Raw genomic sequence first — 27,517 nt, forward strand, 5'->3', positions numbered from 1 at the left:
GCCACAACCACTTGAGCTGAAAGTGATATACATATATGAGACAGATTTAATTGTATGATATCATTCCCGTACCATTTTGAATGTTGTATAAAACAGAGGCATTAAACAAAGGAAAAGTGATGTATGTATATTAGACAGATTTAATTTAATTGAAGAAGCGTAGTATATATCTCCCACCCAATGATGCTTCAATTTAGCATGTTCAATATTTGACAGTTTAGCTTCTGGTTATTCTTTTTGGGTAAGAAGTAGCCAGGGGTTATATTTGTTTACCTCACTTCCACATTGACTTCTGACTGATATGTAACACTATACAGATGCACAACGAACTGACTATGGCTCTCAAAGTATGAATCCATTATTTGGCTGTATTGATCTCTTTTGATCTTATTTTTAAATCTCATTTTCCTTTTTTCTAAAGATATTTTAATTCTTTAGGCTTTGTCACATGTTCTTATGGTCAATCTCTCTTTTTTTTTATCAACCCTTGAGGTCACTCTTCAGCTGTCTATATTATGTTAATACATTCAAGATTTTTGTTTTGGTTCTTTTATTTTGTTTCAGGGGTGTGTGGTGGGGGGGGGTATTTTTTTAGTTCATATGAATGTTGTTAAAAACAAAATAACCTCAAAACAAAAAAAATAAATCAAAACAGGTTTCCAAGAGGTTCTTCAAATCCACTTCCACCCCAACAAAAGCCTTAGGAACTTGGCTGTGCGCAGCTGGGGGTGTCTCCAGGCCCCTCCGACCTAGTTGGGCTTTTTAACTCCCTTCCTTCCCCTTCCAAAAATAGGGCTAGGGACAGGCACCTCCCAGGACCACATTTACCCTTTCCATGGTTGTAAAGGGAAGGAGTCATACTCACTCACTCCTGTCCTGTTGCGGTCTCTTTACAAATGGAGGCACTGGCCTTTCTGGGTGACACCAAAGCGATGTCACTTTAGGGCCTGTCTCACATGTAGCGGGTACTATGTTGTATGGTCATACTTTTATACATGGTGCTAAATGCACTTGAGACAGGTGCCAAAGTGACATCACTTTGGTTCCATTCAAGAGGGCTGGTGCCATTTAATAAGAGCCTGCGACTGGGCAGGAGCTAGTGGGTATTGTTCCTGCCCTGTTTAGCAGTCCTGGGCCCTAAGTTATTTTGTAGCAGGAGAGAGGAAGTTTGGAGGTACTTGGTAAGGCCCCAGCTCGACATGGCTCAGGCTCTGTGCTTTTCTTGGAGCAGGAGGAGATTTGGAGGGCCTCTAGGAGGCATTTTTTGTTTTTATTTTTAACTTTTTTCCACCCATAGAAAAATGAAAATACCTGTCCCCCTCCCCATCAATATTATCATTTTGCACTGATAATGTGTCTCCAAGGACTAGTGCCCAGGAGGGAACAGTTAGGTCGGCTGTCATAGCTGGTGATTGGATTACTGGGAATGTAGATAGCTGGGTGACTGGTGGATGTGTGGACCACTGGGTAACTTGCCTGCCTGGTGCAAAGATGGAAGCCTCACACGTGACTTAAATAAGATTTTAGTGCAAAGGAAGACGCAGCTGCCGGGATCCCAACAACACAGGAAAATGTGGGAGGGAGGTTCTGGAAGCCAAATTTAGGCTCTTAGGGAGAAAGTTGAAATCCAGAACCTCGATAGTAGCATTCTCTGAAATGCTCCCTGTTCCATGCACAGGACCCCATTGATAGGCAGAGCTCCAGTGTGAATGAGATGGTTTTTCAAGGAAGGGAACCTTAGGTTTATTAGGAACTGGGCAACATTTTGGGGAAAGGGGAGCCTATCTAAAGGGATAGGCTCCAACTTAAGTAGCGTGGAACCAGGCTGCTGGTGCTAACCTTCAAAAAGAAGACTGAGAAGCTTTTAAACTAAAACATGGGGGAAAGCTGACAGTCATTTATCGTGCATGGTTCAGAGGAAAGTATCTTCAAAGGATACTAAAATCAAAGAAGAGTTAGGGCATCCCTATAGAGAAGTTCCAATAAAAGCAATAGTAATTCACGTGCCTATAGGTAAAGAACTACCTGAGTTAAAAGATTCCAAAATACTCCTGTCAAGTGATAAGTAGATTGTTAACACCAATAAAAAACATACTTTGAAATGTCTGGATACTAATGTGAGAAATCTAAAAGTAAGATGGAACAGTTAGCACCTGCTGAAGAGTTAGACATAATTGGAAGGAGGATAACCAATTTGACACTGCTGTACCAGGGTACAAATTATATCATAATGATAGGATGGATCAACCTGGTGGGGATTGCACTTTATATAAGGGGAAGCATAGAGTCCAACAGGATAAAGATCCTGCAGGAGACTAAGAGGCAGATTTTCAAAGGGATATGTGCGTAAAATACTCGTGCAACCCCCGAAAAGCTGCCCCTTCCACCCCCTGCGTGCGCCGAGCCTATGTTGCATAGGCTCAGCGGCGCGCGCAAGCCCCGGGACGCTCATAAGTCCCAGGGCTTTTCCTGGGGGGGCGTGTCGGGGGGTGTCACAGCCGGCACGTCATCAGGGGGCGTTCCGGGGGACGTGGCCACATCCTCCAGACCAGCCCCCAGACCAGAACATGGCGCGCTGGCAGCCGGCCCGGGCAGGCATACCTTTTGAAATAAAAATGGGGGGGGGGGGGGAATTAGTTAGGGGAAGGAAAGGGACGTGGGGGCACCGGAAAGAAAGTTCCTTCCGTGGCTGCTCTGATTTTGGAGCGGCCTCGGAGGGAATGGAGGCAGGCTGTGCGGCTCGGTGCACGCAGGCTGCCGATTTTGCGCAGCCTTGCGTGCACCGACCCCGGATTTTAAAAGATATGCGTGGCTACGCGCATATCTATTAAAATCTGGCGTACTCTTGTTTGCGTTGGGTGCGCGAACAAAAGAACACGCGTGCGTACTTTTTAAAATCTGCCCCTAAATGCACAGTAGAATCCTTGTGGGTGGAAATCCCATTTACAATGAGCAAGAGTGTAGCGGTGAGAGAACATACCATCCATCTGGTCAAAATGAACAGACGGATGATGAAATGCTAATTGACATTAGGGAAACTAAAAAATGTGGCAGCACAGTAATAAAGGAAGATTTCAATTACCCCAATATAGACTGACTAAATGCATTGCTTTTAGAAGTGTTGCTTGCTCAAAAACAGCCACATATGCATGCAAATTTTAAGAAGCTGGGAAGGGTGCGTGTACATGCTTGTACACGTGCCCAGATTAAGGATACAACCTTCAGAAAGTATCACTACATACGAAATAATTCTGGAATTGATTGACTTGAGCGTTGGAAAGGCAGATATAAAATTATGATACAAGGCATCCCCTGATGAAGACTGGAAACAGTCGAAACATGGCCCATGTCGGGACAGTGTTAAAATAACATGAACTACAGTGGGAGCTAAGTATAATTTTTAGTGTGAATAATGCTTCATTAAATAGAAATTAGATTTAATGAAAGTTTTGGGGTTTTGGGTTTAAAGAAAATAAAGCTTTTAAGTGGATTAAATAAAAATAGTGGGATTAGATGGGAAACAACATCAAATGATTATAATACAGTGATTGACAAACTGCTGATATTGCCTGCGGCCCATTGTGTGGTGAGAGGCAGTGGATTAAATTAGATCTGCACTTATTTCTGATGATGTTGTTTTCATGGTAGTAATTAGATATTAATAGGTTGGATAATAAATGAGATATTTCCTCTCTATTTCTTTGGTTTGTTTGCGTGTATTTTTACATGCATGTGCATGTTTGCAGGGTAGATTTACATGTATTTTATAACCTTCGTGCATCATATACACGCAGGTTATAAAATACAGGAGTAGATTTTCATGCACCCATGTATCCACATATATGAGGGTGCACATAACTGTTAGAAAGCTATCCTCTTTACTTGCATAACTTCTTTGGAATTTCACTGAATTTTCAAAAGGTTTTACACTAGAATGGATTTTACACACGTAAATGGGCTTTTGAAAATTGCTATATATTACCTTTAAGTACATAATTTCTTTAAAAATTCACTCCATAATGTTGGAAGCTGCTAATTAAGAGGTTTTAACTTTTGAAAGAATTAATTTAAATAATTTTTGTTAATATAGCTGCTTTAATACCTACTTTACTGGTTATTATCAGGAGTATTAAAATGTATCTGCTTTATGAAAGAAAAGTTTGAATGGATCCTTTTCAAGAGTTCACTTAAACATTAATTTTGAAAGTAAAAAATTATTTATAGCCAAATTTTGATGAAGCAAGGAATTTAAAAATTAAATTATGTATGTCTGTATGCCACTCCGAGTTCAGTGCTTTCTTAACCACAATTGCTAGATACTGGAAGGTATAACAAATTGGATAATTCTACACACACTGGGCCAGATTTTTAAACCTACGCGCGGGCGTAGATTTGTGCGTGCAACCTGGCGCACACAAATCTACATGTGCATGTTATAAAATTTGGGGTCGGCGCACGCAAGGGGTGCAACACTTGTGCACCTTGCGTGCACCGAGCCCTAGGGGAGCCCTGATGGCTTTCCCTGTTCCCTCCGCCCCCCCATCTTCCCCTCCGTTCCCCTACCTAACCCACCCCCCAGCCCTATCTAAACCCCCCCTGACCTTTGTTGACAAAGTTGTGCCTGCCTCTGAGCAGGCGTAGGTTGCGCTCGCCGGCCAAGTGCCGGAGTGCGAGCCCCCGGCACAACCGCTGTGCCAGAGGCCTCGGACCCACCCCCGCCTCGCCCACTCCCCGCCCATTTTTTCAAGCCCCGGGACGTACGCGCGTCCCGGGGCTTGTGCGCGTCACTGAGCCTATGTAAATAGGCTCGGCGCGCGCAGGAGGGGTTTTAAAGGGTTACTCGCATATGTTACACATGTAACCCTTTTAAAATCCGCCCCACTGTTTTTTTCTTATTATGTTTGCATTTTATGACTGGACATTTTTTATGACTAAGAAGGCAGTATATAAGTATTGTTAAAGAAAGAAAGAAAGAAATAGATATATATACTGTACTTCCGTTAATCACCTATTGCTGTACACTATCAAAGACAGAATACTAAGTCGGATGAGCGAGTTTGGCAGTTTTTAATCTATCTACCTACCTATATACAAAAATAATTAGGAGACATCAATGTTTGTATATTTCTAATTTACTTTGATCTAAACTGACCTTTTTGATCTTCTGGGGATTTTTCATCCGACGGCACTTTCTGATGTCCATTTCTGTTGTGTTCACACAACCCGGCTGAAGAAGAGACATTTACCGGATTACTATTTACATTCATATCTTACCATAGAGTATATTACCCCCTTTACATATACAGAAGTACCAGAGCAAAAGTATAGCTTTAAATTACAAATCAACAACATGCTATGTTTTAACTGACTCTTTTTTCTTTGCTCTGGTAAGATGGATCTATATGAGACAAAAAGCTTTTTAAAGGGGAATGTAATTAAACATGCTCTGGATATTTTGAGGATTTCAGCATACTATACTGTATTTATTCCGATATATGTTTGAACAATAAAAATAACTAAGGAGCAAGTTCCCCTGCCTTACAATTGCCTTCCCTTCAGCAGCCAAAAGTATGCACGTTGTGAAACAGTGCAGAAAAAATAGTGTGGGGCAAACAGAGTTGGTGTCTAAATAATTGTTATGTCATTTCTAAGTGAAATCTGCTGTAGGGTCCTCCAGGGCTCTGTTCTTTCCCATTTCCTATTTAATATCTTCATGTCACCACTGAGGAAAGTTATTAAGAGCCTTGGTCTTTCTGGATATATACTATATATACCCAGTATATATACTGATGAAATCTAGCTGGTACTCCCATTAGGCATTTATCCAAACATTGTAGTGGTTTCTTTGAATAATAAGTATGATGGTGATTGGTTGCGGGATAGTAGTTTGGAGATCAGTTTTCAAACTGCCCAGAGTACTTTTTACCTGCAGACTTTGTATAATTTTCATTCACTTTGTCAGCATTGGTGAATTCCCCTTTAAGAGGAACTAACAGTGAGGGGCACAGTACTTATACGAAATGCAGTTGTGGCAATGGAGGCAGGGAGCCATGTTGAGAGACTTTGCACATGCTCAGTGCAAACAAAATTGCAAGAGACAACTACTTATAGGGTTTATGTAGTCCTGTTAAGACTCTGAAGGTAAAGGCAGCAGACTTGAGATCATGAGCCAGGTAAGCTACACGCCTGAGAACCTCAGTGGGTTTCAGGACTCATGCTATAACTGCTTTCATCCTAGATGGAGTCAACTGAACTGCAGACACAGCAGAGCCAATAGTGCTTTGAAGTGGAGCAAGAATGCTTCAGGAATTTAATTTTATAGAAAAATCAAGAAAACTTTAAGTAACAAATCTAAGGTCTTTGAGGGAGAAAAAGGGGTGTTTGTATTTTTTTTTGAATGATAAATATTCAAACAGAAAAATTGTATTGTATCTGCATTCAGTTTAAAAATCATCCTGTTTGAAATGTTAGTGTCACTGGATTTAAGGGCAAGCACTTTGATTTGTAACAATTAAATATATTTTACTTTGCTTAAGTGCGCAGATTTTGCTTCTTTTGCTTATCTCTGGGAAGTCAGCAAGTGGACATAGCTTTTTGAAAGTTGCTGGCCTTACTGCTTCAGACTTAATTGTTTTCAACCATACAATATTATGCTGGATCATTTGGTTTCCCTTCACTTATGGTCCTTATGGGTCAGCTAACAATGTACAAAATGTGACTTTTAGCCGTATAGTGCATGAAAAATGTAAACTTCACCACTGGTCGGTGCACATCCCAGAAGCCCCTCTCTTGACTGTCCAAAATTTTTCTTTCAGTTTTATCCTTTTTCCTGTCGATTCTGTGAGTAAACAGAAAAAAAAATTCTTGATTTTTGCACCATTTTTTTTTCTGATGATTTGCCAAATATGAATATGCAGTGACAGAATGGAGTGGTACAATAAGAAGAGATATAAAATATAGTGAACTAGCATGCCTGTAACAGGTGTTCTTTGTGTACAGCATAACAAACTGCTGCATAGACGGGTGATGTCATTTGATGGCACCGAGTCAACTGTTTCTCTCTCTTAGCTCAGAAAGTATGAGTTTTGCTATCTGAGCATGCACACTCCTTTCCATGCTAGTGTCCTCACTCTAGTCTCAGTCTCTTTCAAAGCTTTGTGAATTTCCTGGGGAGGAGAGAGGGATTGTATGACTATTTGTTATGCTGTCCATAGAGAACACCTGTTACAAATAAGCAACTTTGCTTTCTCCATGGAAAAGCATCCCAAGTAGCCACATGGACTGGACTACGCAACTGAGGGTTACTTGAACTAGGTTTTAGTTTGAAAGGTTGGTACATTGTAGGACGTTTGTGTTATTTATTTAAAAATATTCTTGAGTACTACTTGTACAAATGAACTTTGCATGGGTCTTTATCAAGACAGTAATGTTTCAAGAATGTGTACATGGTAACCATGTGGTGGTTCTACATATTTCTTGGAGTGATGTCATATTGTGAAGGATCATTGATGTGCCCATTGCTCTCACCTGGTGCACCTTTACTGCAGTAGGCACTTCTATGTTTGAGCTTGTGTGGCAATATGAAATGTATTGTGTTAACCATCTTAATAATTATTTTATTAACTGCTGTTCCCTTCTTAGTTGTGTCATAAGAAATGAACAACTGGATTGAAGACCTGAGTGTTTTTGTTCTCTCTAGGTAAAGCAACAAGGCTCTTCTGCAATCTAGGGCATGTAATGTTTGCTCAGCTGTGTATGCATGAGGCTGGGAAACAAGGTTGGTAGTAAGGATGTGAATCGTGTGCCCGATCGTCTTAACGATCGGGTTCGGCTAGAGGGGGAAAGAAATCTGATCGGTGGTGATGTGAATCGGAATAGGTTCCGATTCACATTGTTATTTTTTTTTTAGTAAGGCCCGACCCTTTAAAATTGACCCCTTACCTTCCCCCACCCTCCCGAACACCCCCCCCAAAACGTTTTATGATTACTTGGTGGTGCAGTGGGGGTGCGGGGACTGATCTCCCGCACTCGGGCCATCAGCGCCATTTTGGCTGCCACTCAAAAATGGCGCCGATGGCCCAATAAAAAAAACAACCCACCTGACCCTTTAAAAACAACCCCTTAGCTTCCCCCATCCTCCCGAGCCCCCCAAAACATTTTAAAATTACCTGGTGGTCTAGTGGTGGTCCCGGGAGCGATCTCCCGTTCTCGGGCCGTCGGCTGCCACTCATAAAGATGGCGCCGATGGCTCTTTGCCCTTACCATGTGACAGGGTATCTGTGCCATTGGCCGGCTCCTGTCACATGGTAGGAGCACTGGATGGCCGGCACCATCTTTAAAGATGGCGGCGGCCATCTTTACGACGGTGGCAGCCATCTTTAAATATGGCGGCGGCCATCTTTACGATGGCGGCGGTCATCTTTAAAGATGGCGCCGGCCAGCCAGTGCTCCAAATAAAATTAGAAGGGCATTAGATGTTAAGGGTATCCAAATAAAATTAGAAGGGCATTAGCTTCCAAATAAAATTAGAAGGGCATTAGATGTTAAGGGTAATGATTCAGATTCTGGGAATTAGAAGGAGATGTGGATTTAACTGCCTTTTTGGAAAATTGTCAGCGAGATTGGTGCCATTCTGTTAGTGATTTATTTTTTAAACCTGATGAAGAATGGACTTTAAAAAAGTATTTTCATATTGAATCTTGTTTCTTTTTAGGTGGTAAAGTATCTGTTTTTCTTGATGTTGCCAGAACTACCCAGCAAAGATGTAGATTGTTTTTGATCAAGTGACAGAGGGTATTAGCTTTACGCACCATGGGGCAGATTTTAAAAGCCCTGTGCGCTGGATTTACGTGCATAGGGGGGTTACACCCACTGAGCCTATTTTGCATAGGCTCGGCGACACGCGTATGCCCCGGGGCTTGAAAAAGGGGGCGGGGTGGGGGCGGTCCGGGGCGTGGCCAGAGGCCTCCAAAAGCCTGCTAGGCCGGGGGATCACGCACAACCTACACCTGCCCAGAGGCAGATGCAACTTAAATAATTAAGGTTGGGGGGGGGGTTTAGGTAGGGCTGGGGGCGGGTTAGGTAGGGGAAGGGAGGGGAAGGTGGGGGGGGGGGGTGCAGAAGGAAAGTTCCCTCCGAGGCCGCTCCGAAATCGGAGGCTATATGTAGCTATATGTAGCCTCCGATTTCGGAGCGGCCTTGGAGGGAACAGGGAAAGCCATCGGGGCTCCCCTAGGGCTCGGCATGTGCAAGGTGCACAAGTGTGCACCCCCTTGCACGCACCAATCCCAGATTTTATTGTGGTCTAAAATTTTCATTATTTGTTTTTATATAAAGGTATGCATTGTATATTTTCTCTTCAATGGAATTTTGTCTTTTTTTTCTGTCATGTAAATTTAAACTTCAATAAATAAAAAGTAAAAAAGAAACAAAAAATGTAGAAAAAGTACTATAAATCTGAAGCAGCTAAAAGTGAGCAGTGTACTGTTTCCAAAACTAGTCTGCATTTCATCTTGAGGTACAGTTAAGAAGCTGTAAATAAATATACATTTTTTTTTTTTATCATGGTGTCTTAGGGAAAGTCCGCTTTTTCTGTGGTCTTTGATTTGTTGTCTCCCTCATTTCAGTTTCTTCCCAAACAGCTTGTTTGCTGCAGTATTCTTTGAGCAATGCTTCTTGGCGTATCATTTTCATCTTGATTTGAGGATATTTTCACAGAATCAATCAGACTCATAACCATATTTACATCTTCATTACAAAGCCCCAGTATCTCCATTTATATCCCACAAACACCAAAGATGCTTATAACATGCTTGAGAGACAACTTGTTACAAATACTACTTAGTTTCTCCTTTTTCACTTCCTCTCCCCCTTTCTGGCGTGATCTTCGATCTGTAGAAATGTACAGTTATTTCTACATTCATATGTAAGTTACTTGTTTCCCTGAAAAAGGAAATGACAAGAGGAAATGACAACCCTTAACTGACTGTAACAAGGGCACAAGGCCTCTTTTTCAAGATCTTCTATCCCCTGATATATGCAGCTATGTATATGGTGATTTGTCTGAAGGTACACATGCTATCAGGTTGCAGAGGGGATAGAACCCTCCTTTCAGAGGAAAAGTACCATCCAAATATGACATTGATGCTAAGAGCAGTCACAAAGTAAAACATGCATGATGTGCCCAGCAGGTATCAGACGAGGTAATCCCCCATGTGGGAGAAATCTTTATCTGTATCTGGGGAGCAGATTTCCAAGAGAGGGAATCCCTAACACTGTGGGGGGCTCAAGTCCAGGATAGCTTGCAACCTGACACGAGGCAACTCCGCTGAACAGAAGTGCAAAGATGGAGTGAGTACTCCTGCCGAAATGGACTCTCAGATCCAGCAGGAAACAGAGTGCGACTGCCACTCAGAGGCAGGTAGGTAGCATGTAGATGTGAATCATTTTTTTTACTCTTTCGGATAATAGAAAGACTAGGGGGCACTCCATGAAGTTAGCATGTGGCACATTTAAAACTAATCGGAGAAAATTCTTTTCACTCAACGCACAATTAAACTCTGAAATTTGTTGCCAGAAGATGTGGTTAGTGCAGTTAGTATAGCTGTGTTTAAAAAAGGATTGGATAAGTTCTTGGAGGAGAAGTCCATTACCTGCTATTAATTAAGTTGACTTAGATAATAACCACCGCTATTACTAGCAACGGTAACATGGAATAGACTTAGTTTTTGGGTACTTGCCAGGTTCTTATGGCCTGGAATGGCCACTGTTGGAAACAGGATGCTGGGCTTGATGGACCCTTGGTCTGACCCAATATGAAAATATTTTATAAAGCCCACTCAGAGAATGGGGAATGAAAACAACCCCTTCCTGGAACTGAAAACAAGGTTCTGAGAGGGAACCTTCTAAGGTTACTTCTCAAAAGCCAATTGCCAAATCTCCCATCCCCAAAGGGAAGGGAGAGAACCGGGTCATCCACGATCTTGGAAACACCCTACTCATTGTATGAAAGTGGGGCACAGTTGCATAACCAGTCACTGGTGGCTACCTAGTTGGATATTATGGCCACCATGACAACTAGGCGCAGGGACAGCAGTGAAAGTGGCTATATGAGCCATCAACATAGACCCCTGGAGCACCCTGCATCCAAAAGTGTCCAAAGATTTCTGCTCTTTGCCAGGAGGGGCAGAAGAATGAATACGGGACCTCTTTGCCTTCTTCTGAGTGGATTCAACCACTACAGAGTGGTGAGAGAGCTGGGTTTTCTGAAATCCTGGAGCTGATTGAACTGATTGAACCAGGTAGGTAGCATCAGTTTTCCTGCTCACCGGTGGGACTGTACCTGGGTGCTCCCAGGTACGATGCAACGGGTCAAGTAGTACTTCGTGGATTGGAATTGCCATCACTTCATGGGAGCATCCATGAATTGCAGAACTTCTAGCATCCTTTGTATGGCATCCTCTTCAGTTTTCAGCTTAAAAGGGATGGTTTCAGACATCTCCTTTATAAAGCTTGCAAATCAGATGTCCTCTGGAAGGGAGCATCGCCTTTCCTCTGGAGGTGGATGGGATGTCCTCAGAATCCTGTGAGTCAGAGGAATCATCACCCCAGGGATCGTATGGGTGGTCTCCTGCACCTTGTGGTTCATCTGATGGAGGGAGAAGCCCTAATCCAGCCGGATCAGGAGGTGGCACCGATGGAATCAGTGGAGGCACCGAAAAGAGTGAAGGCGGCACCAAGGCCGGTGGAGGCACCGATGGTATCAGTGTTTTTGATGGGCATCGGGGTGGCAATATACTCGATGGCCCTGGAATCAGGTCCGGCATCGACGGGTCATGATCTTCATCGTTCGATGACAGAGGAATTGGAGTCAATGGCAGTGGAGGAATCGTCGGCCTCTGAGGCACCGGTCCGGGAGGCACGGGCACCGATGGAAGTGCGCCGATGAGGGTGTCCAGTCTTTCCAGTAGCGGAGCCAGCATGGTAGGCACCGGGTCAGGCCTCAGCATGGGAGTTGGTGCCAGTGGCGACTGAAAAACTTGAAGTGGTTGGAGAACTGCCTCTTGAACTCCTGGAAGGCTGGTGTTAGTAACACAGCTTCTGGAGTTGGAGGCTCCATAGGCATTGCCTGAGGGTCCACAGGAATTTGTGGAGTCTCAGCTCCCAGCAACAGTGCAGGTGGGGAACGCCTCGGTGTCCCGGGTCCAGAGGAGGATGGGGGCTCCTCTCCCCAGGACTTTTTTGTCAGTGCTTCCATCGATGCCGATGTTGGTGGCTTGTTGGTGCCGGCACTGGAGGAAGTATCTCTTCGATGTCGGTGCTCGGCCCGATCCTTCTCCAGCGCCAAGGATGAGGAGGTCAATGCTTTGAACGCAAACATCCCAGTCACTGGTGGTCACTGGTGTCTCGATGCTGAGACATCGATGGCAATGGGGTCGATGACGAAGATGGCTTTCGAGTCGATGCACTCTTAGCTGGAGTAGACAGGGGTCGAGCGCTTAGATTTGACCAGGTGTTCCATTTTTTCTAAGCAGGCCCGGCGGCCTTTTGGAATCATATGAGCAGAACTGGTACACAGTTGGATGTCATGGGAAGGTCCCAAGCATAAAACGCATACATCATGCGGGTCGGTAATGGACATAGTCCTCGGACACTTGAGGCACTTCCGAAAGCCAGTTGCCATTTTTGAAAAAATAAACGCAGCGCGCGGTCAGTGGTTGTCGGACACCGATGAGAGTACCGTCTGGTACTGACCACAAAGAACGAGGTAAAAAACTTACCAATGCTAGAGGAGGTCGACAGTTGATGGGGGGCCCCAGGATGGAGAAAAAGTTTTGAAAAGTTCCGTGAGGAAAAAGTTGTGAGGAAAAATCTCACAGAGTTCCTGAGAATCACGAGGCAACTGCTGCGTGGAAGAAAAGAGACTGAAGGGGGACCCCTGCTGGATGCAGGGTTGGTGGCATGCTGGGCATGCTCAGTGTGCCAGTCAAAGTTCTAGAAACTTTGACAAAAGTGTTCCATTATTGGGCTCCATCCTGATGATGTCACCCATATGAGGATTACCATCCTGCTTGTCCTGGGAGAAGGAGAGAGTTCTGGAGGGAGTCTGCAACATGCAGGGAGAAGCATTTGGTATGGAGAGAACCAGAACCAAAAGACTCTGTGGCAGGGCTGCCAATATCCAAGGGAAGGAGTATAAACTCCAGATAAAGAAGCTCAAAGACTGGTGAGAAGTGTCATAAATCTTTGAGCAAATGTGAGTCAGTCCTGTAAATTCCCAAAGAGTGGATGCCTGGCAAGCGTTAAGATTCTGAGAACAGAATCCTTTGTAGAAGTAATATTTTCCAAGGAAGAGAACCAGAGATGTAAGCAAACTAGACAATTATCCCAGGTACCTTCCCTGAATACTGATGTAGTATGGGTGCAATAGTGAAAAACAAATGTCCCTGAAGTTGTTCGCCAGTGGGAAAGAAAATCCTTCTGCAAGGATGTTATGAATATTATAAAATAGTTGCAAGTGCTACCATTTGGAGCAAGCATTTAAAGCACCATGTAAATGAATCCTGTTTTGAACTTTGTGAATAGAAGCAGCCAAGTTGGGAGCATGTTTTGCCTTCTTGTAAAAGTATATCTGGTTTTGGATACAGTTTATCCCTGAGGAGGGGACTATTTGTGTTTTACCTGCCACCTGTTTAGTAAACTATCTGACCTGTCAAGTTCCTTATACAGAAGCATTTAGCCAGGTAACTCAGAATTTAATCCGGTTAAATGAATATATGGCCACTTATCACGGTAAATGTTAGCTTGTTACCTTAATATCTGGCTAAAATTTATCCGGATAACTTAGCGGCATTCCAAAAACATTTTGGGGAAGAATTATGTTAGCTGGTTAAGTTATCTATCTAATATTCAGAGTTAGCCAGATAACTTATCCAGATAAGTCTGGTCGTACCATAGAGCTGTCCTTCAGTTACTTGGCTAAGTTATCTGGCTAACTCTAAGATAGCCAGTTATATTCAATAGTGCCTGTAATATTAATTGTCTATAATATTAATTTAAGTGTATCTGGCTAACTTTGCAATCCGGTCAATGATTGAATATGGACCTCATTATTACTAGGACACAGGGAAGTCTAACCAAGAGACGGCTACAAATGAAATGGAAAGAACTGATTAACTGATAATCTGGGAAAGATTTTAATGTACATACTTGAATAAATTTACAAAGGAGTTACGTGTGAAAAATTAGCATATACATGCGTGAGTAGCTTGTATTCGTGTACATGCTATTTTATAAAAAATGAAAGTAATTTCATTTTTTTTGTTTCATGTACACATTTATTGGTGCAAAAAAGGGGTGGTTTAGGAGCAATCCTAGGGCAGAGTCAAGAAGTACATGCAGAAATTGTTGTTTTATAAGAGATTTACGCAAATACATTAGCCAACTTATTCACGCACTTTTATAATTGCTAATTGATTTGGACAAGTGAAACTGGACTTGTCTGTTGTCTGATATTTTTGAGTGAAAGGTCAGAATGAACTAAGGGGAGTTCAGGATGAAGTACTAGGGGTCTAGGAGAACTGGAGATGGATTGGATGAACTGGTATTGACAAATTGGTGATTTCAGGTACATGTGCATATTTTAAAATATACCTGTCTCCATGTAAAAAGCAGGGTTTTATGCATACATATTTTTTTCACATGTAAAATACATGCGCATATGCATATAAAATAGATAGAAAAAGTATGTGCTTTTCTCACATTAATCAGGAAAATGTGCAGAATAAATTCAATGTCCACACATAATTTTGAGTGAGGAAATGTATTCTTTTGAAACGGCAACTCCACAGTGTTGTAACAGGATATAATTTAAAGCGGGTCCCCCGACACGGACCTGTGTTTCGCCGTGAGGCTGCGTCGGGAGGGACGACCAGTACTTTATTTCTTCTGTAACTGGAGTGCTGAATGTGAAACTGGTTACAGAAGAAATAAAGTTCTGGTCGTCCCTCCCAGCACAGCCTCGCGGCGAAACACGAGTCTGTGTCGGGGGACCCGCTTTAAATTATATCCTGTTACAATACTGTGGAGTTGCCGTTTCAAAACTGTGTGGACATTGAATTTATTCTGCACATTTTCCTGATTTATTTGACTGCGTGCAGTAGTGTTCCTTTCTTGTTTTCTGGATCTTTTCTCACATTAGAAATCTTTGTGCTTTCTGAGATATACACTTGTACTTTCAGAGCCGAACTAGGTGGTATTTTATAAAATTGTGCAGTTCTTGCCACAGTTTATAAAATACTAGGGTAAATCTTCGTGTGACTATTTACTGTACATGCATAAATGCTCTACTGCAAATAGTTTTGAAAGTTATCCTCATTGCTGTGACCTGTTTGTGAACTATCTGCAATGGATACCTATAGTATTGTATGTCTACATTTCTTTCATGGAGTCTCACTGTCCAATGCATATAAATGATACCTACTTGACTTGGGCCTCTGCTTGCATAAAGATGAATTCCCATTTCCTTGCAAAGGCCCTCTGCAGTCTTGCTAAATTTTCCTGGCAAGCGAGTAAATTCAAGAAGAACAAATCAAGAAAAGAGATTTAGCACTGTGTGTCAGATCTCTATTTCACTGTTCACTGTATTCAAATAGCATTCTAGTATCTTTCTTTACAACAGAGATGCTGACCTCTCAGTCTTCAGGCGCCCATGCAGCTCTGGTTTTCAGGATATCAACCATGAATATTCATGACATGTTTACAAACACTTAGTCTAATAACCAGTTTAATTTGCCTATTTTGGTTCCTCAGAAACTCAGACATGTTTGCTTGCAGTTGAGAACTATTATCCCAAAACTAGCAAGCAAATCAAAAAAAGCTTAATGGGAAAAGAACAGCTCCCCATATTAGGCTCATCCATTACTACTCAATAACACAAATCTAGATTTTTCAAAGGATCTATAATATTGCAGGTGTCATATTATGTTATAATATGGTATAGTATGTTTGCATTGAAATATCGGAAAATCTTAACATTGGTACCTACAGCTTCAAAATCTGCCAGCTCAAGTCTTGCTTTGTTTTGCATGGTCCGCTTGCAAAGATAAATAGCTGTAAGAGGCCAAAAATATATAAACAAAAAGAGTCATTCCTATAGCAGAAATAAATATATGAATTACATTTCATCTGTAACTGGAGTATGTTAATGGAGGAGAAACAGTATAAATAAACACATGGATCTAAGTGGTTGGTATCAAAGTGTGCTACACACTGCCATGCTATGCAACCTGGATTTCATTCCTTGCTCAGGCCTTCCATTCACCAGGGTGGCTGAGGTGGAGGATACTGAGGAGGCAGCGTTCACAGCTCATAGGGGATGGAATCATAGAGGTTGATATTCAAAAGATCTAGGCACCTGAGTTTATGAGTTAGAGGCACCTAAATAAATATTATTCTTTGCTGGGCATCTATATTTAGGAACATATTTTTACTAGGTGCCACATTTTAGGTATCTTAAAAGTGGGCAGGGCTAGGGATGGAGCCAGGACAGAGGAATGAAGTTAGGTACACAGTACTGAACGCCTAACTTAGGTGACAAACCTTAAGAGAAACAATAGCTGTTTATGAACTTCAGTTTTAGGTCCCTAAAATTTAAATTGGGTGCCTATTTTCAGCCCAAACTTTAGGCCCCTAAAATTTTCTGAAAATAAGTGCCTAATTTAGGGACCTAAATTAGGTTCCTACTCAGCAATGTTTGAATATCGGCCTCATAGTCATCATGCATTGGCAATAACTCATGGCCAGATTCAGTGCCCTTGATTGCAGGGTTTTGGAAGGAGCCCTGGAGCATGGTCTCCAGCTGAGGACTTCCATTGCAACGATTGGTCTAGGTAAGTTAGGAGGGAATATAAAATACAGGAAAATCCCCAGGTAATTGTAATTGAAGGCTTGTGGTGTCAGGATCCCAGCTCTGGCTCTAACTGAGTTGAAAGCCCAAAGGAGCAGGTGGAAAACTGTTGGGTGAAATCAATGTCAAAACAAGAGACAGATAATCAAGCTGAATTACCTAAATTTAATGGTTTCTAGTAAAGAACAAGATTTCAAGGCCTGGATCTCAATGGATAAGATTTGATAAGGAACTGACACTACAAAAGACAAATGCTAATGTTAACTTTATTGTACAAGGCCAGTTATGTAAACAAGCTGATTTAAAAGGTTTAGAAGATCCAAATATACAGTATAAACAAAATATAGAAAAAGTTTAACATATGAAAACCTTAAATATAAGAAATGCTGCAATAGTCTAACAGTGAAGGCATTCACATTCTATCCTTCCAGAGCCTCTTGGTTCCTACAGTGAGAGAAGAAGCTCAACTCATTCTGATTTGGGAACCCTCATTATTGAGGAAAGCCTGACTTTCATCAGCTGTACTGAACACCCTGTTGGAGAAGCAGCTAACTTACAAATGTTTTAGATATTTTCAGGTTTGTAGTAGGAGTAAAAGACACACTCTGCCACTGCAGCCATAAGTTATTATCATAACTCCACTATGTAGAAAGCAAAACGATAGCAATATTGGGGACATGTTCAATTATGCTAGAAGGTATCAAGAAAAGTTTCCAGTCAATTACTAAAGACTAGCAGGAATAGTGGCACACATAAACTTGTACCTTTTCAAACTAAAGTAAATATGTTTGCATACATTAGAGAGAGTCAGATCTCTCTTAGTTTACAAAGAAACTGACATCCCATATGCTGTACGAGAATGGTGCAAGTCATTATGTCCTGCTTCTGGCTATGTTAGAAAGCCCCATGGCCTTCTAACCACAGACTACTACACTCTATTGTATTCTTTCAGTTAATACATTCAAGAAGAGGGATAACTAGAAAGACTGTGTTTTTCAACACAAAATGTGCCAAGCTCAGAGCTATTATGCCTGTCGGTCGCAGATGGCTGCGACTGCGAGTACTCACAGCTTGTTCTGCTTTCCTACCCTCCCTGGGTCTCTTCACTGCACGGGCTTCTCTGCATCGCCGCGTTACACGGGCCTCCTCGCGGAGGCATGGACGCCATTACTTCCGGCTCCGATGTCTGGTCCTCTTAGGCGCGCGCGTCACAAGTCCCGCCTTTGAAGCCACTTCGGTGGGAACCTCGGGGGCATCCTCTGTTGATGATGTCATCGGACTCCGGTATTTACGCTCCTGCTTTGCTTCCAGCAAGCCGACTTGGCAACAAGGTCCGTATGAGTCCTACGCCTACCTTGTTCCTGAGACGCCGTTCTTGCTTGTATCGTGGACCCTGTCTGGCACCCGCTCCTCGGGGGTCAGTGTGCGCTCTAGGGGGACTTGTTCCCTGGCCTACCCTGCTCCTCGGGCTGGCCCTGCGCCTCTTGGATTCCCTCTGGCTTCCTGCTCTACCTTGGCTCTCCTTGGGAACTATTGCAGCGACTTGTGAGTTCTCAGCCGGCCTTCCCTGTTCCTCGGGGTTGCGCCGTATCCTTCAAAGACTGTTCATGCCTCCCTGCTCCTCGGGCTGCGCTCACCTACTCCAAGACCACCATGAGCTTCCCCGCTCCTCGGGGCTTGCTCCTTGTGATTCTACAATTGACAGCTGTCCTGCTCCACGGCCTGTTTCTCCTTTACTCAGCCAGCTACCCTCCGAACTCCAGGTACCTGTCTACGTGAGCTACTGGACTTAGGATCAGGTCTTCCGCCTCGGGGGGTTCGCCTACATTCTCTCCCTCTACGCCCATTGTGCTGTGGCCCTGCCCCCTTAGGCTGCTCCATCGGAGAATATCCTGCTTGGCTGTTCGGGCGCCCATATCCCGTGATCTGCCTGGCGCCCTCTTTCTTCAGTCTTTCCAAGTGCCATCTATAGACTGCTACCCTACGGGGGTCATCTCCTGGTCTCTGGGGCTCTCCCCTCGACTGTGCCCAGAGTTTCCCTACACTCCAACACCTCACCTCCTGACGGTGTGGACCTGTGGGGCTCCTCCCCACAAGCTGTATCAACTCTCACCTCGGGCCAAGGGTCCACATAAACACTAATCATAACAAGAGCACTTTTGTATCATGGATCCTTTACATTTGCTAAAGTTGTTCTATTACTACCTATCATTTATATAGTACTACTAGACAGATACATATAGGAAACAGTCCCTTTTCTTTGGGGATAATAATCAAATCAAGACTCTATGGAATTCATTTTCTTTCCTTACATGTTGGGGAATATCTTAATTGTGATTTTCTATTCTTATCCTACTACTGGCACATACTCTAAGGGGGCATATTTATCTATCTGTATATCTATATCTCTATATCTATGTAAATATATATACAGTTGTGATCATAAGTTTACATACCCCTGGCAGAATTTGTAAGATGTGTAGCATTTTAAGAAAACATGGGTGATCAGACAAAACATGTCTGTTATTTTTAATATGTTTCAAATTAAACTATTATGCATCACAGAATAGCACAATTACACAAATCATAGCCATAAAGGAAATAATAGCATGGTCTTGTTCAAAAGTTTGCATACTCTTGAATGTTTGGGCTGATAATATACACTTAAGCTGTGACACACACAGGTTGAAATGGCAATGATGGGTAGATTCCAAACCTGTGCCTTGTCTGATTGTAATTAGTGTCTGTGTATAAATAATCAATGAGTTTCTTAGCTCTTGAGAAATTCTTGTGTGCAGCTTCTGTCATCAACCAGCAAAATACAAGCATGGACTACATAGTCACATCTAGTTTTTGTTAATTTACTCCAAATAGGCCCAAATATAGTTGCTGACAAGTAAAGTATGCTTATTTACAAATCTGCAGGCATGTATACAAAGATCCATTGCATAATAGAGATGTGCATTGTTTTTTGTGTTCGTGTCGTTCTTCGTTTTTCGTCCGCCATGGAAAATGTCGGGTTTTTTTCAGTTCGGGTATTTTTTTTCGCGAAAAATCGATTTTTAGTTAGTGCGCGCTAACTCCCCGTTAGCGCGCACTAACAAAAACCGTTAGATTTTGTTACTTTTTGTTAGCTTTTGTTAGTGCGCGCTAACGGGAGTTAGCGCGCGCTAACGAGCGTGCACTGACTCCCGTTAGTGCGCACTAATCGGAAAAACGAATTTTTGCAAAAAAACAGGAAAATCCTGATTTTTTTCGGGCTCTCTGAAACATGCCGAATTGGACAATTTCGTTGCAATTTTCCAATTCGGCAAAAACAAATGCACATCTCTATTGCATAACAGTTGTCAGCCATACTAGTTTTCACCATATTTCACTAAGTACATATTAAGGCATTGAGAAACTCTTCACACTAAGCAAGAGTAGCCAGAACTGCAACTACACCTTTCACTTTTGCTTTCTTAGGAAATCAAACTTTGGCACAGTGAACAGGATATATGCACTTTGGAGCCTGAAAACGTATGATGTGCATTTAGTTCAAATGTATGGAAAATTTGTTTTCAAAAAACCCCACACACATCCCAATACTAAGATAACATGTGTGGTTACTGAAGCATAGGGAAAGCAAAAGAACTGTCAAAGTATCTGCAAACAAAAATATAAATCAGGAGAAGGATATAAAATGATATCCAAAGATTTGAAAATGCCAGTCAGTACCATTCAAACTCTGATCAAGAAGTGGAAAATTATGGGTTCTGTTAATATCAAGCCTTAGTCAGGTAGACCAAGAAAGATTTCAGACACAACTGCCAGGAAAATTTTTTGGGATGCAAAGTAAAACCCATAAGCAACTTCTACTGAAATACAGGCTTCTCTGAAACAAAGTGATATGGGTGTTTCAGTATGCACAATAAGGAGATATTTTAACAAAAATGAAAAAATAAGTCATTGCTGTACCAACACTGCAAAACAGCCTGCTTACAATTCGCCAAACAGCTTCTAGAGAAGTCTCAAAACTTCTGGAACAAAATAATTTGGAGTGATGAAACCAAACTTAAACTTTATAGTCACAACCATAAGCAAGCACCTTGTTTGGAGAGGAGTCAAGAAGGCCTATGAAGAGAAGCACACTATCCCTATCATGAAGCATAGAGGTGGATCTCTGCTGTTTTGGTGGGGGGTGAGCTACAGTGGCACAGGGAATTTAGTCAAAATTGATGGCAGGATGAATGCAGGATCTTATCAGAATATATTGGAGGAGAATTTGCATTCATCAGCCAGGAAGCTACGCATAGGGTGCACTTAAATGATCCAAAACAAAAGGCTAAGTCAACCCTTCAGTGGCTGCAGCAGATGAAAATGAAAGTTCTGGAGTGGCCATCACAGTCTTCTGACCTCAAAATCATTGAGCCACTTTGGGGAGAACTCAAACATGCAGTTCATGCTAGACAACCAAAGAATTTACAGGATGTGGAGGCTTTTTGCCAAGAGGAATGGGAAGCTCTGCCACATAAGAAAATAAAGGGCCTCATTCACAGTTATCACAAAGGATTGCAAGCTATTATTGATGCAAAAGCGGACAATGCATGATATTAAGAACTAAGGGGGTCATTTATCAAAATGTGCTAAGGTGTTTTTTGCATGCGTTAAGGGCTTACCCCATGTGAAAATGTTGGGGGTGGGCTGGGTTTGCAAAGTGCTCTTGCACAGACTTAATGCCAATTTTAACTACACCTTTTTCAGTAGTGTGATGGCTTGTCTCCTGAAAGGCCTGTTTAGTAGATTTGAAGCTCCTGGAGCACCAGCTTAGGGAGGGGGAAGAGAGAGAGAGAGAGAGAGAGAGGCCATAATGGCCTCTCCCTAGATAGGTATTTGTATCCCTATGGGTGGCCCACCTAGTAACTCGAGATGAGGTTTAGATATTAGTGTAGGGGGTTAGGGGCCACTTTGACATTCAACGTGAGACGTACGAACAGAACAGTGGTCTCTTGTGAAGATTTGATGACATACAATGAGAGGAAACTCACCCAAAGATGAGATTTGGGCAATGTTCTCTCCACCTAGCTTGATGTTACCCAGGTAGAGAGTCCATCAAGCTAGGTTGAGAGAAACTTGTACAAATATCTCTCTCTCTCTCATCCCCCAGTGGTTTAATGTAGGAATTACAACAGGTATGGCACATCACAAAGTCTGAAAATGTTATCACAATTTGTGCTAACATAGCTCTTCACATAGGTAATTAGCACAAATTGCGATAAACTGTATATTAGCATAAAACATACCCCTTTTACTATCGCATTTTGATAAATCCAGGCCTAAGAGTATGCACATTTTTGAACAGGACCATTTTATTATTTCCCCAACCATCTCAGGTGCAAGTGCCTCATCTCGCCCATCTATAATTAACCCCCCACTCTTGTCCCATGCTATCATATTTGTAAGAAACAACTGTCAGTTCATTATTCAATAGAAGATCTTTATTGGATGGATTTGGCTGCAGCATAGGTCACAGCACACAACTATTATATTACAAAACAATTACTAACATTCATTCAATTTACAAAACATCAATTACTAAAATATTCTCAATCCCCAGGGATGACTACGCTCTCACCTGCTGAATTTCAACTCGCTAAATACTCCATAGGATCGTGCTACTGCAATGTAGCACCATTATGGACACAAGGCCGTCGAAGCTATGCTTCAATTTCACAAGGGCTCTATAGTATCATCCTACAGCAATGTAGCGCCATTGGGGGACACAGGGCCGTCGAAGCCTTGCCACTCAGGTTGTCTTGCATTCAATCCTGATCATCGAAGTTCTCAGCAGGGCACTGAAGTCCTGCTCCATAAAAGTGCAGGTGTCACTCCTTAAGCATGCCAACAGAATTTTGGGTGATGCACAGGCCAATCCCAGCTGTCAAAGCCGAAGAATTGACAGTCAACTCAACTCGCTGTCACCCACCGATGCAATGTAGGAGCAGGAATATCATGCTACTTGATATTCTCTACCCAGCTAGCTTTCAAGAATTGCACATGCCATGTACTCTGGGTCGTGGTCAACCCACGCCCCCAGGCTGCAACTGTTTTGCGGTTCCCCACCACACCATGTTAGAACCATATAAGCCATCCCCTCATGGAAGGGCTGGATGGGAAAACTGCTGAAAGAAGAGGCTGGGGGGTAGGCCGACTCACCTTTAAATTCTGTTTGCTGGCCCAGCCCCTGCCCCCTCTCTTGCTACAGAGGCGGAGCACCTTGCTGGTTGTGGCCTTCCCACCTTAGTTGGGGGTGGGGAGGCCACAATGATTGTGCTACTCTGTGATGCATAATAGTTTAATTTGAAACACATTAAAAATAACGTGTTTTGTCTGATCACTCGTTTTCTTAAAATGCTGCACATCTTACAAATTCTGCAAGGGGTATATAAACTTATGAGCACAACTGTATATATATATATATTAATAATAACAATGAAAATGTACTTGCAGTAAAAAGTAGCGACCTACATGTAGTTATCAGGTTACCAACTTTTGCCCAGAACAATTTCTCATTAACAGGGTCATCCATCAAAATGCGTTATGGCATTAATGCATGCGATAATAGCACTAGTGCACAGTGCGTATGGGGCAGGATTAGGGAGGAATTTGGGTGGGATTTATGAAAATGAGGGGCAATATTACACAGTTTTAACACCAGAAATAATTACACCTTTTTTTCTTGGCGTTAAGTTGTGCGATATGACCAAAACAGCCATAACACAATTCATGATACATTTTTCAAATTGCATTTCATGTGGGGGGGTGGGGGGGGGGGAGAGAGAAGGGAGAGCCTCTGGGGAGGCCTTCACACTATGCAACTATTTATATACCTATAGGGGGGCAGCTAAGAGTTTGAGGTGAGGTATTGGTGTTGGTGGTGATTCAGAGGCCAGGTTTTCATGTATATTGAGATGTACGAACAGCACAGTACACCTCGATGAAGATTTGATGTCATTTGGAGTGAGGAAATTCTCACAAAGATGAAATTTTGTACTATGTTATCTCACCCTAGCTTGATAGTACCCATAGTAGCTATTAGCTGTCCCTCCTATAGGCATATAAATAATTACATACTGTGAAGGCTTCCCCAGAGGCTCTCTCTCTCTCCCCCCCCCCCCCAACCAAAAAATAGGAAGTTTACTATACCATGCGATATTACCTATGCGAAGCGCTATGTTACTGAGTGATGCGGTAAGTAAAAATTACCCTAAACACACACCTTTTCCTTATCAGGTGTTAGGCCTGCAAAATTACAGCATTTTGATGAAATTAGGGGTAGATTTGTAACTATTCTCCATTCCAACTTAGCAGGATTCAATATCTGTGATGCTTTTTGTGCATATGGAAAAAAAGGTGATAGAGATGGGGGAATAAACCAATTGTAGAAACAGCAGATAGTGTTTAAATACTTAAGGCAAAAGAATGAAGCACACAAGAGAGATAGACAACACAATAATGAGAAGGTGACTTTTGTCATATACACATTCACCTTTAACTTTAAAAACTGGATGGGAAATTCTCACCATAGTCTGTGTTTTCAGGTTCCCAGCAATTTGAGGGCCAAAAGTATGGAGCCTGTAAAACAGTACATTATTAGTCACCAAGAAAACAAAACAAAAAAAGGCCCTATAGAAAAGAATCAGGCAAAAGTGATCAACAAATCAAATTTAATTTCTTAGCTGGACAGACCATGAGATTTAAAAATCCTGCCAGTTTGAACGCCCCTAACATAGCCCAATAAGTTTTTAACTTAAAAACATTTATCAAGGGTGTTCTGGGGTGGTGACATGTTATCTGACTATATTAGCCGAATAATGCTGATATGCAGTGGAAAGAAGAAACATTATCTGGATAAACTTATCCAGCTAACTTTTAAATAGTTGAGTATAATCAGCAGCACACCCAGGATGCTAAATATCACAACCAAGTTAGCAAGTTAACTTTGACGGGCACCCAACGACAGAGAATGGACCCCTGGAAGTTTTAGAAAAGGAGTCAAAACAAGGCTTTTTCACTAGGCATTTACTGAGTGAATAAATAAGGGATGCTATTTGCTAAAAAATGGGTTAAGTAATTAAGATGCTCAGTAACAAGCTTGAATTGAATAGATGCTTAGTTTATGGTGTGATTCTGGCTAACATATTGAGGTCCATATTCAAGACTTTGTCCAGGTTACTTTTCAAATTACATTGGCAATCGAGACCTGAAAATTTTGCTCCTAGCAAAATTTGGTCTGGGAAACATTTTATTTATTTATTTATTTATTTTGGGCATTTTATATACCGGAAGTTCCTGTATAATATACATATCACTCCGGTTTACAAGGAAATGACTAACTGTCGCCTGGATGGCGGTTTACATGGAACATATAGAACAATTGAAACAATTAAACCCTTAGAAAAGCAGGTACATTAAAACCATTAGAAAACAAATTAAAAACAAAAACAAAAATAAAACAATTAGTAATTACATTGTTGCTGTAAACAGAACAACAGCATGAAGGCGCAGAGGGGGCGTTCGTGCAACTCCAGTGAACAGAATATATATGATAAGTTAACTTTCAGTAATTGAATTCTTCAGGAACTTGTATGCAGGGGGAGGGAGGCAGTGGGGAACAGTGACTGGTTTGAGATTGTCGTTCTTCCTGCTCTTAGCTCTCCGGGAATGCTTGTATGAAGAGCCAAGTCTTAAGTTTCTTTTTAAAAGTAGTATGGCAAGGTTCAAGGCGAAGGTCTGGTGGTAGCGAGTACCCACACAAAATTTAGCCAAATGAAAAGAGGCGGTTTCAGAGTCATTCCAGAGGTGTGGCAAAATTTGTGTCAGTGATCATTAATATTCAGTGCTACCAGGCTATGTTAATGAAGTATATTTGGTCAAAAAAATTACTTCCCTACATTTAACCAGGTAACTCTAGTTGGGTATTTTCAGTAGAATAATTATTTGGGTATGTTCAGATGAATATTCAGGTAAAGTTACCTGGCCTACTGAATATCAATCTCGTTATGTGTGTTAATATTAATTATTACAGTACCGGCATAGTGTGTATGGAATTGCAATTATAGGGAGTATTGATTATATGTGACATATTTTAAATTGTTTTGCATGTTTTTTGTAAATCAATTTGAGCATCTTTATGAAGCAGCTACGAATAAATGTAATCTAATAATAATAATAACTATCAAACACCAATCTCTGATTCTTAACTTTTAAAAATTTGTATTTTTATTTTTTGAGTCTGTGACCCATTTTTTTTATCACAAAGAAGTTTGACTGTGCCCTTGAGCCCTGTCCAGAAGAGGGATGAAGTGAGGCCATAGCATCGGCATAGTCTTAGCTCACCATTAGGATGACAAGAGTTCAAGGAATGACTGACCTGAAAGCGATAAAAGGTGCTGTCATCTTTCAAAGTGAGAACATGATCTGATATGGGGAAGATGTAGCCTTGTGCTGATATTAGGCTTCCTACGTGTATTGCTTCCACTGTGAAAAAATGAAGGAAAATTAAATCACCTCGATAATACATCTGGCAGACCTCCACAATAAATCTGATGAATCTGTACCAGTGGCATGTACAACACTTCTTGCGGTAGAGAGGAAAACAATTTCATAGCATATATGACCCACTGACTTGTTAATCTGAATACTCTTTCAAATATTTGGCATCTGGATGCTTCCTGAGCTTCCTAACATGAATGCATACTGAAGCCAATATTCAGTAAGGAGTTTAGTGAACAAGTTATCGGGTTAATGTTAGCTGGATAACTTGTCCTGGATATTCAGTGGAATAAATGTCCCACTGAATATCCCCGATTAAAGTTATCTGGCAAGGGTGGATAACTTTAAACATAATCTGATACTGTTTTCAATATGGTCAGTTGTGTATAAAGTTATCCAGCCTTGTGTGGACGCATAACTTGAAACATAACCGGCGATATTAAAAAGAATATAGCCAGTTAATTAGCACTTCCCTGGGGAAAAAAAATAATTTAGCCCGATAAGTGGCTGAATGTGCCATATTTGTCATTTAGATGGATAACTTTTTAAAATTATTTTGTTAATTTCTACCTCATAGTAGATATTTTTCTAAGTAATTAAAATAAAATCTGTTAATATAGTGTAGTTTTGTGCATTTATAGGGAGGGCAATAATGATGTTCAACTGCAAGCTCATCTTCAAAGAAAAACTGAGTTCTGAATGGGGACTGGCTCTTCAACTGTCAAAAGGGCCAATCAGTGAAGGAGTGAGGTGAATAAATTAACATGTAAATACCCGGAACTCTCAGAGCTATTGGCACTTATGTATTAAGTGAGCGGGACAAAGTAAGAGACTCTACTCCTCCTGCTCAGTACTGGGGAGCCTTTTGGAGATGAAGGAGATTTCAATTAATATTATTTTGAAGATAGAGGAAAGGGGCTGAGAACAGTGCCGCTTGGCCTGCAAAATTTAAAAAAAGAGATTTGGAGGTAGGAGGGGGAGGTGGTATTGAATGCACACTATTTTTAAATAGTTCTTAGGGGGAGGAGGAGGGAAGATAAGACAGCATGGTTGCTTATTATTTATTTTACAATATTC

General features: G+C 41.8%; 1 protein-coding gene across 7 annotated transcripts in view; it reads right to left on the minus strand.

Annotated features, from left to right (window-relative positions):
- Window positions 1-27,517, minus strand: part of RGS6 (regulator of G protein signaling 6) — an 831,317-nt gene that overhangs the window by 217,325 nt on the left and 586,475 nt on the right. For all 7 annotated transcript variants that reach the window (XM_029598736.1, XM_029598734.1, XM_029598733.1 and 4 more), the window contains exons 5-10: window positions 26,319-26,425; window positions 24,469-24,520; window positions 16,046-16,110; window positions 15,482-15,558; window positions 6,757-6,838; window positions 5,153-5,227 (exon numbers count right to left, since the gene is read on the minus strand). In XM_029598736.1, coding sequence (XP_029454596.1) covers window positions 5,153-5,227; window positions 6,757-6,838; window positions 15,482-15,558; window positions 16,046-16,110; window positions 24,469-24,520; window positions 26,319-26,425 — 458 coding nt within the window. The remainder of the gene's footprint in view (window positions 1-5,152; window positions 5,228-6,756; window positions 6,839-15,481; window positions 15,559-16,045; window positions 16,111-24,468; window positions 24,521-26,318; window positions 26,426-27,517) is intronic.

This window comes from Rhinatrema bivittatum, chromosome 4 (genome assembly GCF_901001135.1).
Source record: "Rhinatrema bivittatum chromosome 4, aRhiBiv1.1, whole genome shotgun sequence".
In the NCBI taxonomy this organism is placed as follows: Eukaryota; Metazoa; Chordata; class Amphibia; order Gymnophiona; family Rhinatrematidae; genus Rhinatrema; species Rhinatrema bivittatum.